This window comes from Bos indicus, chromosome 3 (genome assembly GCF_029378745.1).
Source record: "Bos indicus isolate NIAB-ARS_2022 breed Sahiwal x Tharparkar chromosome 3, NIAB-ARS_B.indTharparkar_mat_pri_1.0, whole genome shotgun sequence".
In the NCBI taxonomy this organism is placed as follows: Eukaryota; Metazoa; Chordata; class Mammalia; order Artiodactyla; family Bovidae; genus Bos; species Bos indicus.
The window spans coordinates 94,122,602-94,140,359 of record NC_091762.1 but is presented as its reverse complement, the minus strand read 5'-3'; the positions used below and the strand labels follow the sequence as shown (position 1 = coordinate 94,140,359).

General features: G+C 34.1%; 1 protein-coding gene across 10 annotated transcripts in view; it reads right to left on the bottom strand.

The window, feature by feature from the left end:
- Positions 1 to 17,758, bottom strand: part of TUT4 (terminal uridylyl transferase 4) — a 129,216-nt gene that overhangs the window by 45,589 nt on the left and 65,869 nt on the right. For all 10 annotated transcript variants that reach the window (XM_019957473.2, XM_019957469.2, XM_019957474.2 and 7 more), the window contains exons 7-13: positions 17,142 to 17,193; positions 14,660 to 14,729; positions 13,144 to 13,270; positions 7,511 to 7,630; positions 7,119 to 7,331; positions 3,977 to 4,151; positions 1,277 to 1,977 (exon numbers count right to left, since the gene is read on the bottom strand). In XM_019957473.2, coding sequence (XP_019813032.2) covers positions 1,277 to 1,977; positions 3,977 to 4,151; positions 7,119 to 7,331; positions 7,511 to 7,630; positions 13,144 to 13,270; positions 14,660 to 14,729; positions 17,142 to 17,193 — 1,458 coding nt within the window. The remainder of the gene's footprint in view (positions 1 to 1,276; positions 1,978 to 3,976; positions 4,152 to 7,118; positions 7,332 to 7,510; positions 7,631 to 13,143; positions 13,271 to 14,659; positions 14,730 to 17,141; positions 17,194 to 17,758) is intronic.

The following is a 17,758-nucleotide window of genomic DNA, read 5'->3' as shown; positions in this document are numbered from 1 at the left end:
GCTGCAGTTATATTATTAAGAGGCTCTTCTAAAAATCTGCCATTTATTTCATCTTTTTAACAGTCCATTATAATGGCACCCCACTCCAGTACTCTTGCCTGGAAAATCCCACGGACAGAGGAGCCTGGTAGACTACAGTCCATGGGGTTGCTAAGAGTCAGACATGACTGAGCGACTTCACTTTCACTTTTCACTTTCATGCATTGGAGAAGGAAATGGCAACCCACTCCAGTACTCCTGCCTGGAGAATCCCAGGGACGGGGGAGCCTGGTGGGCTGCCGTCTATGGGGTCGCACAGAGTCGGACACTACTGAAGAGACTTAGCAGCAGCAGCAGCAACATGCCCTAAATACTACACCTAAACAAAATGGGACAGAGTACCCTTAAAAAGGATGAAAATACACATTTTAGTAATTAGGGTAAAATTTTTTAAGCTTGTTAATAAATAATTATTGATCAAACAATAAAACTTGATGACTTTTCAGGGTTTTTTGGTATTCTATTTGATTTATACATTATCTATATAATCATTTTTTCATACGAGGCGCTGATAATATGTTCAGTTACATACCCTGTACTTGAGGCAATGTAAAACTTAGCTAAAATTTTATTCACAAAGTAATTATTTTCTGTTACAAAGTAGTTTATTTTCTGTAATTCATCAAGTTAAAGTTCAGACTATTCCACTTTAAAAGTAGAAAAGTTAAAGACTCATGAGAAAAGTGCCAAAATCCAAAGAGAAGCTCAGTGGCAGACACAGGTTCTGAATTTTTTCTTTTTTTTTTTTTTTTTGGTTCCTGACCTTACATAGTTTTAACTCAACTATCTTTAGTTAAGTTTATATAACAGCTCCTAAGCTTCATCAAAAACTTTAAAATACTATTAAAGTTTACACTGTGTTCTCCTTTGTAGAAGGAAATATAATCACACCTATAAAAAAGCAACAAAACTTAAAATATATGCTGCCTTTACCAAACTCACTTTTGTAACAAATCCTTTCATATATGAAAAAGTTAAGCACACCAACCAGAAAAAGAGTGCTTTTCAGGGTTTCATGTACATTCTTATAAGGCAAATACACAAAAAGTAAAAAAAAAAAAAAAAAAAAAAATATATATATATATATATATACACACACACACACACCACAATACCATTCCAAAAGCAATCTAACATCACAGAAGCTATTTTTACACTTCTGAATCTAAAAACCATTAAATACAGAGTCATACAACAACCACAAAATCTTACAGAATGTTTACAAACTGTATCCTACCTTGCCAGAGGTTAAAATAAACTTATCAAACACATAATATAATTCCTGGATGGGGTGGTTCTCATCATCATTAGGGTCAGAAGCATCTTCTGTAGCTTTGCAGTTGCAAGAGGTAGCAGATGTGTCAGTGCACACAATCTGATGTGAACTTTTTGTTTCTAAATCTGACCTACAGTCTGTACCAGAAGATTCATCTGGTTCAGGGGATTTATAATCAATGCAATTATACTGGCTGAAATCCTTTTTAAAACAAGTTTCTGAGGGTGCTAAAACATCTTGATTTTTAATTGATCTGGGCTCTAATTCACTGTTTTCACTGGTAGAAAGAGATGAAGATTCCTGTCCACGTTTAGCCAAATCTAGATCATTTACCAACAAATTATCAGCTTCAGTAATACATCGCTGTGATGTACATTCCATTTCATTGTATTTATCAGGTTGACCTTTTCCTGCATTTACTTTTTCTGTGCTTTCCCCAAGTAGAGTGCAACAACTGGATGCCACAGTTTCAGTCTTCACTGGTTTCTTATTGCTTATTTTCCCCTTCTCTTTTTTCATGGAATCCACTGTAGATTTATTTCCACCCTTCTTCTGAGGACAGGCAAAGTAACGATAAGCTGCCCTGAATCTCTCTACAACATATTCATAGACAAGCTGGCTGTTCAAGCTCCGTGCAACATTCCTCTTGATTGAAAATGGATCTAGTAAAAAAGAAAATGGTCAGTAGCTAAGTATTTACTAACAAACTCCATTTCCAAGCTTATACGAACAGCTACATTGTCAGCAGAGTACGTTTCCCCACTCCCAGTGAGAGTTCCTGCTAACTGGAAATGAAAAAGCAGTGTCTTTCTTCTGTTTCTATCATAAAATAAAAAACTTAAAAAAAAGAGGGAGAAAAGAATAAAATAAGGTAATTAATGACAGAATGGCTGAGGAGGCCAACTTAGTAATTACAAAATTGCAGTGATGAAATTGGTAGAAAAAGCTATGCTAACATGTTTCACTGTACAGTCTTAGAGTGAAATTTTTCAAGCTCTGGGACCTATTTTATTAATAATTTTCATCTCTTGTCATAGTATTCTTTAGTTATATACTCCTTGCAATTTAAACAAATAATATACAACCTAAAACACTCAAGGATTCAAGTTATATTTTAAGATTAACTTCAGTAATAATCAGAAAATTAAAGACAGAAAGAAAGAGAAATAATAGAAAGAAAAGCAGAAAGAAACCTAAAAGTAAAGATTAAACCAAAATTTCAATTCTGATCCAGTCTAAAATGTCTATGCTGAAAATGCTTGTGACAACTGAATCCTCATTACTAGGAGCATAGAACAGAATTCTCAAAATGTTTATGGGTGTTTGGATTTTATAAGCCTTAATAAAAATATGCCCCAGGAAAAAAGAATGATGCCACCCAAAAGACAATACACATTTTCTCCACTACTGAAGATCATTAAGTAAAAGAATTAATAATAGGCCAGGCTTCATAATATTAAGATTGGGGCATCTGTTACTTTTCTTTTTACTGTTATCTAAATCCATAGGCTTTAAAAAGCTTTACCTAGCCTCTTTCCCTTTTCTAGGGGAAAAAAAGGCAGAGAAATTATGATGGTTGCAGACTTCAGATCTCAAGAGAGTAAAAGATGTGAGTGCATGAGAATATCTATAGGTCCAACTGACAATAGAGAAGGCATACAGAGGATGAAGGGAACAGAAGAATGTGCAGTCGAAACAGACTAATAATAAAATGATGACAGAAATTCAATTTCCTATCTATAAAAGATGAGCAAAATGTTGTAGAATTTAAATTTTTTTATTAAGAATTTGGAAGCCATATTATTAATATTCTTTACTATTCTTCAATATTTACTATTAATTTCTATCTTAATGTTCTTGAGATTTCATATGAAAGCTTATTTGTCAATATCAATTGTTCTTTTTTCCTTTAGCTTAGCCACATTTAACAGATGAGGTACAAGACAATGAAAAACTGAGTTTTAAAATTATACTTTAACATAATTTTATGGCACAAATATATTCAAAGCTATCTTATTCATTTATATAGCTATTCTATTTTTCTATATTTTGAAATTTTTTACAATTAAAAATAAAGGCATGTAAATAAGCTAATAACCCTAGCCATTATAATATTTACAGACTAGAAACTTTCAAATAAGCATTAATCCTATTAAGCTATCATGGACTTAATAAAGAATTTATCCAAAATATTTACTGACAACCTGGTGGCATATAGTGCTACAAAGTGAAAGGGTAAAATTTATATATAATACTATTTTAGAAATAGATGAGGAGGGGGCTTCCCTGATTGTCTAGTGGTTAAGAATTCATCTGCCAAGGTAGGGGACATGCGTTCAATCCCTGGTCCAGGAAGATTCCACATGCTGTGGAGCAACTAAGTCCCAGCATCACAACTACTGAGCCAGTGTTCCAAGAGCCCATGAGTTGCAACTACTGAAGCCTGCATGCCTAGACCCCATGCTCCCCAACAAGAAAAGCCACAGCTTCGCATCACAACAAAGAGCAGCCCCCACTCGCCACAACTAGACAAAGCCTGTGCATAGCAATGAAGACCTAGCACAGCCAAAAACAAATAAATTAATTTTTAAAAAAGAAATAGATAATGAGTAGCACACACACACAAAAATTCTCCAAATGAAATATAACATATCATCTCACCTTCAATGGCTATCCGCCTTTTAGGCCAGTTTTTGTTTTCTCTTGTTAAAATATCTTTTATTCGTACACATATGACATATTCCTCCAAAGCAAAATCCAGTGTGTAAAATTTTAGCAGCTCTAACCATAACTGTCCCAGGGACACCCGATTTGGTGTTTCCAATGTTAAAGGAGACTAGAAAAGAAAAAATACCTTTAAGCTTCACAAAACTATAGAATCACTTAATTTTCAATTTAAAAAGGCCTTAGAGATGGATCACCTTTTCAAAAACTGAGGCATAAAGGGGTTAGTTGCCAAAAAGCAATTTGTGGCACAGCTGGGAACACAGTGTCCCAGATTACTAACTCCTAGAATTTTGTGTTCTTTCCACTAAACCAGTGATTCTCAACCTTGGCTGCACATTAGAATCACACTGAGAGCACTAAAATTCACTAATTTTAGTTTGACCCCATTCCCATCTCCCATACCCTTTCCAAGACTATGACTTAATGGACAGAGATTTTTAAAGCTTCCTTTCTAAGTGATTCTCCTGTGCAACCAAGGTTGCTAACCACTGTATAACTACTATAACTCTTCCATTATAGCAATTACTTATAAAATCTATGTAAAGGCCCAGGGTTTTCAAAAGCTAATTCCTTCATTCAACAAACATTTTAGAACCCACTAAATCCATAGCACTGTGCTGCGGATAAAAGGAAAAAAAAAAAAACAGGAGCTGCCATGTAAACCATGCATCACTCACTCTTCTAAGTGCTACACATAAATAACTAATTCAACAACTATGAAGTTGGATGTGACTCAGGACCACGTGGGTCCATGCTGCTTATCATTACTGCATAGTGCCACTCAAACAAGATGAGGTCCTCTTTCACAGACCATTAGGAGTGGAAGAGACCTTTTAACATTTACAGTAAAGGCTGTAAGTTAAAATGGACCTCTAAATCAGAGGGGTCTTAACAGAAAAGGTAGTATCTAAATTCTAAAGGAATTAGCTAGATGAATGCTGACTAAAAGTGACCACTAAGGTATAAAAAAGCATAAAACAGTCATTCACTCATTCCATTCTACAACTATTCATTGAGTGCCTACTATGTGCCATGCACTGGGGATATACCCATGAAAAAAAAAAACCAAAGTTTTTTGCCTTAATGGAGTTTACAATCTAGAGTAAACTAGAAGAAGATAATAAACAACAAACTTAATACGTAAATTACACAGTAAATTAGAAGAAGAAAATTGTTGTGGAAATAAGAAAAAGTTGAGTATGTTTAGTAAAGGAGATGGGATATGGAAGCAGGAGATTTCAGTGTTAAAATACAGTGGTCAGGATAGGACTTGTTGAAAAGGTTTGATTTGAAAAAGAAGAAAAAGTATTCTAAGAACAGGAAACAGAGCAAACACACTAAAGCAGGATAAAGTAGGAGTGTAAACAGTTTTAAAAAGAAAACTAGTGTGGCAGAGAGAGAAGGAAACAGCTCATCAGTAAGCACTCTTTGGCCTTTACTCTAAATTAAATGAGGGGTAACTGGAGGGTGGGGAAGGAGAAGGGCATGATCTGACTTAAGTTTTAGAAGAACAATTCTGACTGTTGTGTTGAGAACAGACTATAAAATGGGGAAGGAAGGGTAAATTCAAGGAAACTTATGAGGTTGTGGTAGTAATCCAGGCCAAAGATCATATGGCTAGGATTAGGATGGTAACGGGAGGTGGCCAAACTGGATTTATTTTGAAGTAGAGATGACAGGATTTCCTGATAGACTTTGGATGGGGTATGAAAGAGAGAAGTAATCCACGGGATTGGATGAAATCATCAAGGGAGTGTAGACACATAAAAAAGGGGGATCAAGAACATTAAAGTGATTGGAGAGGAAAGGAGGAACCAACAAAGAGACTGAGGAGGAATAACCAGTCATGGGTGTGGTATTCTGAAAGCCAAGTTAAGAAATTTTTTAGAGAAGGAAATGATCAACTGGCAAATGCTGCTGACAAATAAAAAAAGATAAAAATTAAGAAATAACTATTGGATTTAGCCATGCAGAGGACACTGATGATATAAGTTTTGGTAGACTGATAGGGATCAAAGCCTGAGTAGACTGAATTACGAGGAGACAGAGAAACTGGGAAATAGTATACATAAACAATTCTTTCAAGAAGGTTTTCTTCAAAAGGAAGCAAGAAAATAGCTGGGAAGGGAAGTGGTAGCAAGATTTTTCTTTCAAGTGGGAGAAATAAAAGCATGTATGATCAATCGAGAATGAAAAATTGGTAACCTAGGATAGAATTGCTAGGGCAATGTTCTAAAATAGACAAGAAAAGATGAGACAAAATACACAAGTTGAGAAAATGACTTCAGACAACAACAGGGGAAGTTCCTTTATGAAAGCAGGCAGCAAGGCAGAATATGTGGGTGCAGAGTGGGAGCTAGTGGTAGGAATGGAAGTTCTCTTTTCACTGCCTCAGTTTTCTTAGAGAATAAGCAAAATCATTAGCTGGAGTACTGATGGTTTGAGGAAAGGGTAGAAGGTAGTCTAGGAAAGCAGAAGACTTGAATATGAGTTTATAGAACTACATATAATTCAGTATAGCTAGAGCAATGATATCTGTAATGTAATTTTTGTAATAACATGTCTGTCTGCTTCAGAAGACTACACACTTTTAGAGGACATAATCATCCATGAATATTCATCTTGGGTTATCTAGCGCTCAAGATAATGCCAGGCACATAGCTGGTCCTTAATAAATGAATGCTGAATGATTAAATAAGCAAGCCACCCTCTAAAGAAGCATAAGGTCTTCATTTATCCACCAATCTGGCAACATAATCAGTATAGGCATATACTAAAGCTTTGGTCACAGCCCATCTCTAAAGGAAAATTTTTCTATCTAAATGAAAAGGATACAAAGAATTACCTTGATATGATTCAAATAATACAAGTCTTTCAAAATGAGGTATGAATTCATTAAAGAATATTGGTACTGAAAAACTAAACCAGATCAACCCCTCACTTTACAGATGAGGAATATGAGGCCAAGAGGCTTACTTAAGGTCAGTCAGTCAATCTACTATTAAAATAGCTTTAATCAAAGGTATCACAAATTCTACAGATAGAAAAGCCAAAAGCAAAAACAAAATAAGCTTACTTTGCCATATTTTTCCTTCCTGGCATTACTTTGGTTAGTTGTTTCTGTCTTCTTGGTATCATCTTTTGGTTGGTCTGCCTTAGCTTTGTTTTCCTCAGCAATTGAGTTTCTCTCAGTTGCACTACTTGAATTATATTCCCACTTCACAAACTTCTCTTCTACTATGCCCTTCAGCTGAAAGTCATCCATTCTTTTTGGGTCAAAGCCTTCAATCTATATAAAAAGGCATTCCAGATAGGTAGTGAAAAAATTATTAAAAGAAAAAAACAAGATGAACAAACAGACAAACCAGAAATCCAGCTTTAAATGTATGAACCGAGTACTCTGCAAGAGCAAACTACATACATACATACATATATACATACACATACATGTTACAAACTCATGCTTACCCAACTTCCAAGTAAGCAAGGAAGAAGAGGGGGTTTTCTTTGTTGTAGAAAAAACATCACCATTAAAGCAAAACAGTAAGAAGGGATTCCACCATCAGTTTGGGAGTCAATATAGCACAACTGCAAAATGAAGAGGGGAAAAAAGAACCACCATTTAACTTTCTTTCTGTTCCCCTCAAAATAAAAGTAGCTTTTATTTCCTTCCACAATCATTGTTAAAAGTTCAAATAATGAAAAATACAAGGAATTACTTGAAATCACACCACCCTGATTTATAAATTGGTATCAACTCATTTCCTTAGTGCATATGAAGACATATATTTTTTAGTTGAATGGAATCATATCACCCATAGTGCTTTTACTGTGGACATCTTTAAAAAATATTATTTTCATATTTCCCACTTCTGTCTCAATGTTAACAATCTTCTATGTACTCTTCCATGCCTTTTTCTATACTCAACCATACACAAATATATATATATTCCAATTTTCTATATAAATACAGGGAGGATTTTATCTTTTTTGTCACTGTTTTACTAAAATTGTGTATTAACAGATATCTCTCTGTATATTATAATTCTTCCTTAACAATGCACCAAGAAAGTTCCTGTTAGTCGATTGTGTGCTCAGTTACTAAGTCATGTTCAGCTCTTTGCGAGAGAGACCCTATGGAATATAGCCTTTCAGGCTTCTCTGTTCATGAGATTTTCCAGGCAAGAATACTGGAGTGGGTTGCCATTTTCTCCTCCAGAGGATATTCCCAACCCAGGGATTGAACTGTGTCTCCTACGTCTCCTGTGTTGGCAGGCAGATTCTTCACCGAGCCACCTGGGAAGCTCCTTAGTCAATTAGCATATGTCTAATGTATCCTTTTAAATGATTAAATTATAGACTATGGTCTGGATGGTTATTCAATAGTTCCCCACCCAAGGATTTTTACATTTGTTCCCAGTTTTTGCCACTTTTAAACACTACTGTAGTATTTATCCTTCTACATTTTCCTGAGTGCTGGTGCTCATTTCTATGCATTATATTACCAGGGAAGTGTTTGCTGGATTTTAAAATGTGATATATTTAAATTCTAATAGATATTATAATACTGTTTTCCAGAATCAGTGTAAAATTTCCTCTTTTCATCTGTAACAAGAATGTATACACATGGTTTCCAACACTAGGTGTTACCAGTTGCTGTTTTTTTTTTTAATTAAAATATAGTTGAATTACAAAGTTGTGTTAGTTTCAGGTGTATAGGTGTTATCAGTTTTTTAAAAATTTGTCAACAGGATGGGTGAGATGTAATATCTAATAATTACTTCAATTTGCATTTCCTTGATCCTACTAGGTTATGCAAATTTTCATGTATTTACTAACGATTTGAATTTGCTCTTTTCTGAACTATTAAGTCTTTTGCCAATTTTTCTGTTTTCAACAATACGTATCAATTTGTATGTGTTCTTTTTACGTTATAGATAATAACCCTTTATATATGTTATATACATTTGAAAAATGTTATTTTTCCTAATCTGCTTTGGCATTATTTATGGTACTTTTATCCTATAAAATATACTAATGTTTATGTAGTTAAAGATGCTTATAGATTCTAGGTTTCCTACCATGGTGAAAAGATTTCTCTAATCCACAGGTTATATACACATACTCTTAAATTTTCTTCTAAAATTCTGAATTTTCATTTAAGTGGAATTTATTTTTGCAGTGTGCTAAGGTCCAACATTATTTTCTTTAAGAAAGATATGTTGTGACAGCACCATTTATTAAATAAACCATTGTTTTCTCACTGAAATATTTTATTTTTTCATAGACTAAAATTTAATTTACACTAGGATTTACTTCTGGGCTTTCTATTCTGCTCCAGAGATCTATTTGTCTATCCCTATGCCAATGGTATATACTTGACTAAAGCAGTTTTATAAGGTAAAGTACATCTTCTTCCACTAGTTTTCTTTTTCTGAATTATTTTGGCTACTCTCAAACATTTATTCTTCCATACTAAGTTAAAGTATTATCTTATAATTTTTTTAAAAATTCTTGGTGATTCTAATTTAAACTACTGTACACTCGAAAATTAATTTAAGAAGATTTTACATTTCAGGGATACCATCTCTCTATCCAAAAACTTAGTATCTTTCCATTTTCCAAAAATTTAGCAGTTGTCATCACTCAGCATTTCCCTTAATTCTTAACGTCCTTCACCGCTGCCAGTCCTACTAATAAAAGTTATCCCAAATCTGTCTCAGTTCAGTTCAGTTCAGTCGCTCAGTCGTGTGTGACTCTTTGCGACCCCATGGACTGCAGCATGCCAGGCTCCCCTGTCCATCACCAACTCCTGGAGCTTACTCAAACTCATGTCCATTGAGTCGGAGATGCCATCCAACCATCTCATCCTCTGTCATCTCCTTCTCCCACCTTCAATCTTTCCCAGCATCAGGGTCTTTTCAAATGAGTCAGTTCTTTGCATCAGGTGGCCAAAGTACTAGAGTTTCAGCTTCAGCATCAGTCCTTTCAATGAATATTCAGAACTGATCTCTCTTAGGATGGACTGGTTGGATCTCCTTGCAGTCCAAGGGACTCTCAAGAGTCTTCTCCAACACCGCAGTTCAAAAGCATCAATTCTTCGGTGCTCAGCTTTCTTTATAGTCCAACTCTCACATCCATACATGACTAATGGAAAAACCAAAGCTTTGACTAGACAGACCTTTGTTGGCAAAGAAATGTCTCTGCTTTTTAATATGCTGTCTAGGTTGATCATAACTTTTCTTCCAAGGAGAAAGCGTCTTTTAATTCCATGGCTGCAGTCACCATCTGCAGTGATTTTGGAGCCCCCCAAAATAAAGTTTGTCACTGTTTCCATCGTTTCCCCATCTATTTGCCATGAAGTGATGGAACCAACACAGGTCATTATCCTCTCCAGCTAATCTACCACAAAATCCTGTTCAATTGGTTACCCATTACTACTCTTTACCCCAGAAAGACCTTCTCCAAACATAAATCACATCAAGTCACACACTGCTTACAAAACTCATCCTATGCCTTCCCACTGCAATTAAAATACAAATTCCTTACCACTACAAGTATCTGCCTAACCTCATCCACTACAACTTTCACTCTTACTCGCTTCACTCCAGCCACTCTTGCCTTGTTTTGCTTCTCAAGAATCCATTCTCACCTTCAAGACTTTGTACGAGCTATCCCTTGGATGCTACTCCCTCAGATGTTCAAGTGGCTAGTTACGCTGGTCTGAGTTTATATATCACATCCTCAAAGAGACTTCCCTGCCATCCAATGAAATGTCACACTCTTAACACACCATCTCATTTTAATGGCACTAAATTCTACCACATATTGTGTTATTTATATATTTGTTTACTGTCTGATTCTTCCACAAGTATGTAAGCTTCACAACAGAAGGACTCAGTTCATCCTGTTAGATGTTTCCAGCACCTAAGAACAGTATGTAGCACACAGGAAGCATTTAACAAATGTTTTCTCAATAAATAAATTTGCTCAGAGCCTGTTTTCACCATTCAATAATTCTCTTCCTGTACCTTTCCAATTAAATTTATTCCTTAGTATTTTATAATTTTTATCACTGTCATGAAGGTAATATTGTTCCCTATGTCTATTCTAGAAGGTTATTTTTATGACAGAGAAAAGCCACTGGTTTTTATACGTTTATATTGTATTTAGTCATCACAGATTCTAGTAGTTTTTAACCTCAATTTTCTAGGTATACAATCATATCACTAGCAAAAAGAACATTTTGTTTTTCCAGTATTTACATTCATTACTTTGTCTTCTTTCCTTGCTGCATTTTTTTAAAAAATCTCCAAAATAATGTATAACATCATTGGTGAACATCTCTGTAATATTCCTTATTTTAACACAGATGGCTTGAGCAATTCACCTTTTTGATGGTGTTTGCTTCTGTTTTGTTTGGGGGTTTTAGAAAATAGTCATTAAGTTCCATTTCTAGTTTACTTAAGAATTTTCTTTAAGGAAGAATATGCCTTATCAGCATCTATGATGTTAATTCCACTTCAAACTGTTACTATAATACATTATGCTACCAGATTTCCTGAGATTAAACTACTGTTATATTCCTGAAATAAACCCTACATGGTCACAATATATTAGCTTTTGTTACAATGGTATCTTCCATATATTCCACTTGCTTATATTTTCTTTAGACTGGTTCACCTCTCCCAGTCACTTCCAAGGGTTAAAAATCTTTCTGAAAAACTAGTTCATGTATTCAACAAATACTTATTAAATGCCTACTCTGAGCTGGCACAGGAAAATGAGAAGCATTGGGACCAGCCATGAATAATGAAACAGACTAAAATTCCTATCCTCACAGTGCTTATAATTTCACAGAAGAAAACAGATTATAAACAATACATGAATATATGTATGGCAGGTAGTAAGAAATGATATGAACAAATTAAAAAAGGAAAAGGCGGAGAGAGTGATGCTATTTTATACAGGGTGGGCCATGAAACTCTGGAAAGATGAAATTTGAGGAGAAACTTGAAAAAAAGTAAGAGAGTGAACCATTCTGGATATGTGGAAAAAGTTAAAGTTGCTCAGTTGTGTCCCACTCTTTGCAACCCCATGGACTATAACCTGCCAGGCTCCTCTGTCCATGGAACTCTCCGGGCCAGAATACTGGAGTGGGTAGCCATTCCCTTCTCCAGGGGATTTTCCTAACCCAGGGATATGTGGGGGTAAGAACATTTTAGATGAAGGGAATAACAAACACAAAGGCCTTACGTATGAAGACACCCCAACTGTAGGCTTCTGATAGTTTCTTATTTTTTAAGTTGTTCCACTCAGCTGGTTCTGCCCCAACTATGGGGAGATTCCTCCAATCAAAAGTTGAGGCAAAATATTTAAAAAGAACCCTCTGTCTGTTTTTGTTCTCAAGTTATCACTCCACCACTATCCCTTTAATTCATCTTCCTTGTGTAAGACAGAGAATTTACTCATCACTAGTCTAACAAGTAATGAATACTGTACTGACGAACAGTATACAAAAAAGCTAAAATTTCTCTCTCTTGTCATTTGGACTGATACTGGTAATTACCACTCCTTGCTACCTCCAAGGGTAGAAAGGGGGAGCAGAGGGGGAATCACAGCCTTTAATAATGTAAGTTAATTCTAATTTAGGAAACTCAGATACCTAAATCTTAGCAGTTTCCCGTTCAAAAACTGCAGCAGGTTATCAACAATTTAAGAGGAAAGAGAATAATATTCTAAGACAGAAACTGGAAAAAAAACATGCAAACATAAGAATCTTAACTTGCGTAACCATATCTTACAACCTTACAACTTTAACTTACAGGAAGAGTGAAAACCTAAGTCTAGATATAAGAGAATATTTCTACATGGCATAAAAGAGAATGAACTATAATAATCAAAAATCTAAAATCTCTAAATAACTCTACATGCCTGTGAAACTTTATTTTCATTCCATTATCAGAACCTGCCATACCACTTTCTGTCCAGCACAGATAACTATTTTGTCCCCACAATACTATAATTTATATTATGTATTTGTGTAAGAAAAAGCCTTAGTTATCTAAATATTAAGTACTTTTCCCTTCTGTTCCACATACCTTAGCCCAATAGCGAAAGGCTAACACCAAAGGAGTAAAGACAGGTTCCATTTTGCCAAGAGCAGCAAGCAAATCAGTAGTGAGGCATGCCATATCATTTCCTGCACTCACTCTACAAAGTAAACCACTGTGAATGAAAAAGAAACAAAGTTCACTGTATTAATACCTTAAAAAGCAGAATATTTCAAATCCTGTGGCTATACTTTCCAGGTATCCATAGTTAACACCTAAGAAGTCATAATAAAAAACAAATATTTTAATAAACTTACAGCTAACTGAAAACTATGTATCATTTCCATCAAGTTCCATATAAATTAAAGATGTTTTATCTGTTCATTTATACTTCAGAAAAAAATAATCTTAAGTAATTAGTACTTAAAATCATGAAAAATTAATCTCAAAAGCTGCATTATGATTAATCAAAATTTGATTTATATGAGGGGAAAGACACTGATCACATCAATGTTAAACAATGCAACATATCTTCCTAGTCCATTCTTTTTGCTTTGCATATAATAAAAACAAAATATGAAATACTGAACTAGCTATACTTCTTAAATCTAATTTTTACTGTCTAACTTTTAAGATTTTATTGTTAGGCTATTTCCAGATTAGAGATTAGAAAGAATTTATCTATTAATCCACAAGTAACGCTTATATTTAAGTGAAAGTAAGAGATACCTTAAACAAAATTATAGCAGAAACATTTTGGTGACAGGGAGAATGTGACTGAGGTTGCCACAAAGGCAATTTAACACAATGTGATAGAAAAATCACTAGAAATCGTTAATACTTCTATTCCAGTTCTAACTTTCCCCTGAATAATTTGAATTTGGATAAATCACTTACTCTAGGTCTCAATTTTCAAATTTAGAAAATAAGGAAGTTGAACTAGATCTTCATAGATCCTTCTAGCTTTGAATAAGAAAGCACAGTAATCTTAAAATACAAGAAATAATGATAAATAATCAATAAAAGAACACTTTATTATTTCTGTACTGTTTCCATCTCTCCCACATTGGTCTCAAATAGGATTATTTTAGTTTCCTTTATCAAAGGTATGTTGCTGTCTCAGTCCTATAAATATCCAAACAGAAAGTCATATCCAATGACACCTCAATTTCAGTGAACTAAAAACTAAATTCTAATAGACAGTGAGCTTCTTGAGAACAAAGACTATTTCTTACTTTGAAACAAAAGTAAGAAAGCAAAAGTTTGAAAGCAAAGCAGTACCTAACATATAGTAAGTGCTCAATACTGTTGGGTGAATAAAAAAATGAAAAGTTTTGCATCAGAACGTTTTATTTCTAACTCTCTGGTAACCCCATTTCTTGTTCAAAAGCTTGTAGTAGGCTTGCTATTTTTAAGAAATAGAAACTAGCTTAATCAAGTTAATCCAAGGAGAAATCTAAAACAAAAATGTTCTCTCTTAGAAATACTCACTGCATACTTGGTTGCTGTTATTTCAAAAAAAAACAAAAACAAAAAACTTTACTTTCTCTTCACTGTTACCAACCTTTTCCGATCTTTGCACACCACAACAGGAACTTTAGCGTGAAAATCAGATTCCACATCTACATATAATACTAATAAGGAAAAAAAAAATAAAACAGTTAAGCTAATGTCAACAACTGTCAAATGTTTACTCTATGGTAAACATGTAATAGTCTCCTTCTAAAAATCACTCTTAGTGCTTCTGTGGATAATCCATAAGATGATGGATGTTCTTGTATTGAGCATCAACCCAACAAAATCTCTTATCTCTCTTGATGTCATCTGCTGTATTATCACAAACCACAGACAGGCAGAGTCCCAAGTACTATCAGAACATTGTAATTACCTTAAAAAGAAAGGTTTTAACATCCCTAAAAGTTTTTTCTAAGTACATATACAATCTAGTCAAAGTTGTTAAACCTTCATATAGTAAACAGAGGAGGACATCATTTACTTCTGAAGACTAACTTCCACAGGAGTCACGAAATGAGAACCTACAAAGCTTTGACAATATAGTTCTTTTAAATTATCCATGGCAGTAAAAGGCTAACTCTATTGGCCTCATTTGCTGTTAATATATGGAGAGTCTGCCCAATCAAAGCTCCTAAGGAAGGACTAACAGGTGAAGCACACTTCCACTCTGAAGTCTTTCTCTACATCTCCAAGGTAGGCTCCACACCATAAAATATCTAATCTAAACAAAAATAGATGGATTAACATTATCTCATTTGAAGTTTAAAGAAAATCTCTTAGTAGTACTTGTTGGAATTAATTTATTCAAAACAAATGTGCTGAAGAGCCATATATCAGGAATTGTATTATGCATGGTGGATATGACAATGAATAAATACAAAGAGCTCAATCAAGAATTTGCAAATAAATCCTGTAGATAACAAGATAGAGGTCCTCAAAGAACACAGAGGGTATATAATGCAGGGAATAATCCATCAATCAGACTAAATCTTGAAAACCTATGCTATGTGACTTAAGATGTACTATCCATGTATTTCAGTGGAAATACGTATTTTAAATATTTTTGCCAGCTTGACAGTGAATTGCAGTGAGTCTAAAAAGGTAAAAGCTCTTATCAATAATATGCTTTAGAGCTTTTACACAATGAGAGTTAGCTATTTATTACAAAAGAAAATGTAAAATTCCTTCACAGGTTAAATTGAACCAAAATAATTCCTTAAAAATTTCCTTGAAAAATGGCCAAAAAGCTGATAAATAACGGAGAGCTGACAGGGCAGACAGAGAGAGAAAAAGAAGTTTAGAACTGACACTAGAGCCAATAAGGAGGTATGGCTAGAGTCAATAAGCTATCTCTGCTAAGTCAAAATGCAAATATTTTTGACAGGTAATTTTGATTCATAAAATTTAGGATGATAATAGTAATAATAACAACAATGGCAGCAGAAATTTAATAAGTTATTGTATACCGGGTACTTTTCTAAGCTATGGCTTAACCCATTTCATCCTCATAAACACTCTTTTTATCAAAAAGATACTAACTTATTGCCATTTTACAGATGAGAAAACTGAAGCATTGACACCAGTAATTTGTCAAAGGACACACAACCTGTAAGTGGTACAACTAAAATTTGAGTCTGGAAAGTCTGGCTTCATATTCTAAGCTCTTAAGCATTTACTTTATAACAAGAAAAGCAGCAAATAAAACCAAGAGAACAGTATTGCAGACTGTACTACATGATCTGGGATTTACTTTGAAAAAGATGTAATTTTTACAATTTTTATTCAAAAAGTATTTTTACCTATATGAATGTCATTTTTACATAAAAATCAATCCAGACAGAAGGGCCACATATGAAAAACTTATTAGGTATAATTTGGTTGATGTACTATAAATGGTTAATATTGTTTAAGTGGGGAAAAAAACATATCTACTCAATGCATACACATATTTTTCCCCAAGTCTCTCCCTAAATCTTCCTTCATCAACAATCTAATGACTGTACGTTTTCTGTCTCCTTCTACACAAGAACAGTCCATAATATTCAAAGGTAAAATTTTAAAATTACCCAAAAGGCAACAGTTTATAATATGTTGATTTTAAATATGATGCTTTTTATCTAACCGACATGTAAATATTCTCGTAACCTATTAAATACATGTATGTATATGGATATATCTGTGTTTAATCAATGACTCAAACATGCTAGCAGTTTTAGTTTAACTTGAATGAAGTGAAGTCAAGTGAAGTCACTCAGTCGTGTCCGACTCTTTGCGACCCCATGGACTGTAGCCTACCAGGCTCCTCTGTCCATGGGATTCTCCAGGCAATAGTCCTGGAGTGGATTGCCATTTCCTTCTCCAGGGGATCTTCCCAACCCAGGGATTGAACCCGGGTCTCCCGCACTATAGACAAATGCTTTACCATCTGAGCCACCAGGGAAGCCATACATAACTTGAATAGCCCTACATAAACAGCACAATGCATATAAATTTAGAGAACTTTCTTTAGGAAAGCAACTTGTAAAACTCACCACTTTTTTTTAAAATTCCAAGCACTTGTATCAGAAGATCTGGATGATTCATCTAAAAATAAGTTTCAAATTAAACCAATATACTAATTTTAAACTTCAAGTTGCAAAACTTTAGAGATCATTCATTAAACACAAGTAAAATAATGCTTTGCATGTTAAAATAATGAAAACAGAATAGTGTTTTACTTTTATATTAAGAGGTCTGATTCATGGAAGTAGAATCTAATAAATCATGTACTGCTATTATTCTAGCAACACTCCTAGAATTAATGAGTTCTTAGAGTGACAAAAGTCTGCAATTTCATATCAAAACAAATGAAAAAGAAATTACCACATGATTTCTAAAGAGAAGTTGTTGAGATAAGAAATTTAAAGGATATTGACAATTGGCAGCATGGCTAAAAGGCTTAGATTAAAATATTACTTTAAATAACAACCATGTCAAATATTTACCTTAAATGTGTTCTTTGCTGCTATTTAAAAAAAGAGTTAACAGCTGATTCAGACTAGAAATCAAACATCAAAAAACTTTCACCCAAATTAAACCTCCTTGAACATAAACTTATTATTCAAAAAATTCAAAACACAAAAAATGTCAACTAATTATTTTAAATGTT